We start from the raw sequence: 1,727 nt of genomic DNA, 5'->3' as shown, positions 1-1,727 counted from the left end.
TGACTGGGCTGCCCCTCAAGTGATGTCGTGGGACTTCCTTTGTGGGCTGGACAACCCCAATCATGGTGGCAAGCATGTGTTTGCCTCCCCCAGGGGCAGGGTCTTCTCTTCCGGTTGAGGCCGGAAGGTGGGAGGGACTCGCTGTTACACTGTCCCAGGGCTGGAAGGGCAGCTTCTTGCTCTTGGCGCCCTTCCCCCATTAAGGCCAAAACTAAATTCCCAACAGACCCTACTTATAAGAATGAATTGGACAAATCCAAACCTGCTAAAGTCAATGATTATGAAATTATTTTCATTCATTTAGGCCCTAAATTGTCAAAATCTCTAAGCAGGCCATTCCTTTTCCACAGGGTGAGTCTTACATACTCTACACTTCATCAGACTTCCATCTATCCCAATATTCTGTAAAGTACTGGCTCACTACAGAGAGCATTTCATGTCCACTTAGTTTTTCTAAGCTAATTAAAGGAAATCAAGATGTTTAATTTGTTCATCTGGGTGGTGAAGATACTGGCATCAAAGAGCTTACTGCATTTATGTTCCTATGTCATAGGCAGCAGCAACTAAACTTTGAGGCCAGCCTGATGCCTGCCAGGATCAAAGACAGCAGGAGCTGTCCAGGGACCCAGTCCCTAAAACAAAACCAAAGAGAGGCCAGGGGTGAAACTGAGTGCTAGATCATTTGCCTAGCATATGCCCTGAATGTGGGTACAGCACCTCTAAATAAACAGCACCTTCAAAAATATTGCCGATGTGTTCTATGTATACAAACACAGATAAATGCAAACGTTGGGGTGGTCCTTCAACATAGTCATTAAAAACACTGCTTTTGATTAATAACTAACATGTTTTCCTGATAAATGAAAAGCCTGTTCTTGAAAATCAATAAAACATAGCCTGGAAGCAAACATTCGTTTTGTGAGAGGGACTCCAGGAAACACGTAATAAATTTATTTCAAACAAAATCCCCACTGTAGCACAAATAATTTCAAAACCAAGATATCCAATTTGATTTTAGTAGAATGTAGTTGATTCACACTATTAATGCTAAACACAAAATTCAGATTGTACATATAGATTGTTTAATGAATATATTTCCATCAATGGAAACAATTACTGCGTTTCAATTTCCACACCGATTTAGTCTCTCTTGGTAAAAAGCAATTAAAAGTTGAGGGCATTTCACATTAGCCTCTGTTGCCAGCACCATTTCAACTTAATCTACACGTTTCCACTTCATGATGAACATCAATTCTCCACCAATATTTGTGACACCAATGATTTTTTCAGGTATTAGACCCCTAGCAAAACCATTTCTATCTTCAAATTCACTAGGAGGTAAACCAGATTTGTCAGAATTGATGAAGGCTGTGATTAAATCAGGACAATGTAAATTTTCGTCAGGTTCCCAGGTGTTCTGAGCATCTGGATAGCCCTTCCATTTCAGCAGATGTTCAACCTGGCCATGTCGTTCACGGCGGCTCACTACTCTCTCTACCTCAAATTCTCCAGGCTCCAATTCTTCAACATTTTCAGGTTTTCTCTTCTGTTTCTTTCTACTTTTTTGTAGTGTAGCCTCCTTTGGGGACATTTTTAATTGCAGATTTGAGGGCCTATTTTAATCACCTCAAGAGCGCTGGGTCAAAATCCTGCAGCAAATCTGGTCAGAAGCCCCGAACTCGAGTCACCTCCGATGAGAATATTCATTAAATTTTATGGTAATTACT

The 1,727-nt window shown here is 40.9% G+C and overlaps 1 protein-coding gene across 1 annotated transcript; it reads right to left on the bottom strand.

Annotated features, from left to right (window-relative positions):
* Positions 1-1,216: 1,216 nt before the first annotated feature.
* Positions 1,217-1,591, bottom strand: LOC125343140 (chromobox protein homolog 3-like). Its single transcript, XM_048335411.1, has one exon. It carries the CDS (start codon positions 1,589-1,591, stop codon positions 1,217-1,219), a length of 375 nt encoding a protein of 124 aa, XP_048191368.1.
* Positions 1,592-1,727: the final 136 nt, after the last annotated feature.

This window comes from Perognathus longimembris, chromosome 28, assembly GCF_023159225.1.
Source record: "Perognathus longimembris pacificus isolate PPM17 chromosome 28, ASM2315922v1, whole genome shotgun sequence".
Classification (NCBI taxonomy): Eukaryota; Metazoa; Chordata; class Mammalia; order Rodentia; family Heteromyidae; genus Perognathus; species Perognathus longimembris.
The sequence above is the reverse complement of the archived record's forward strand: the minus strand, read 5'-3'. Positions and strand labels throughout refer to the sequence as shown.

What these genes read in the sequence shown, in the direction of transcription:
- LOC125343140 (XM_048335411.1), bottom strand. Translation starts at nt 1,591, where the DNA reads ATGTCCCCAAAGGAGGCTACACTACAAAAAAGTAGAAAGAAACAGAAG.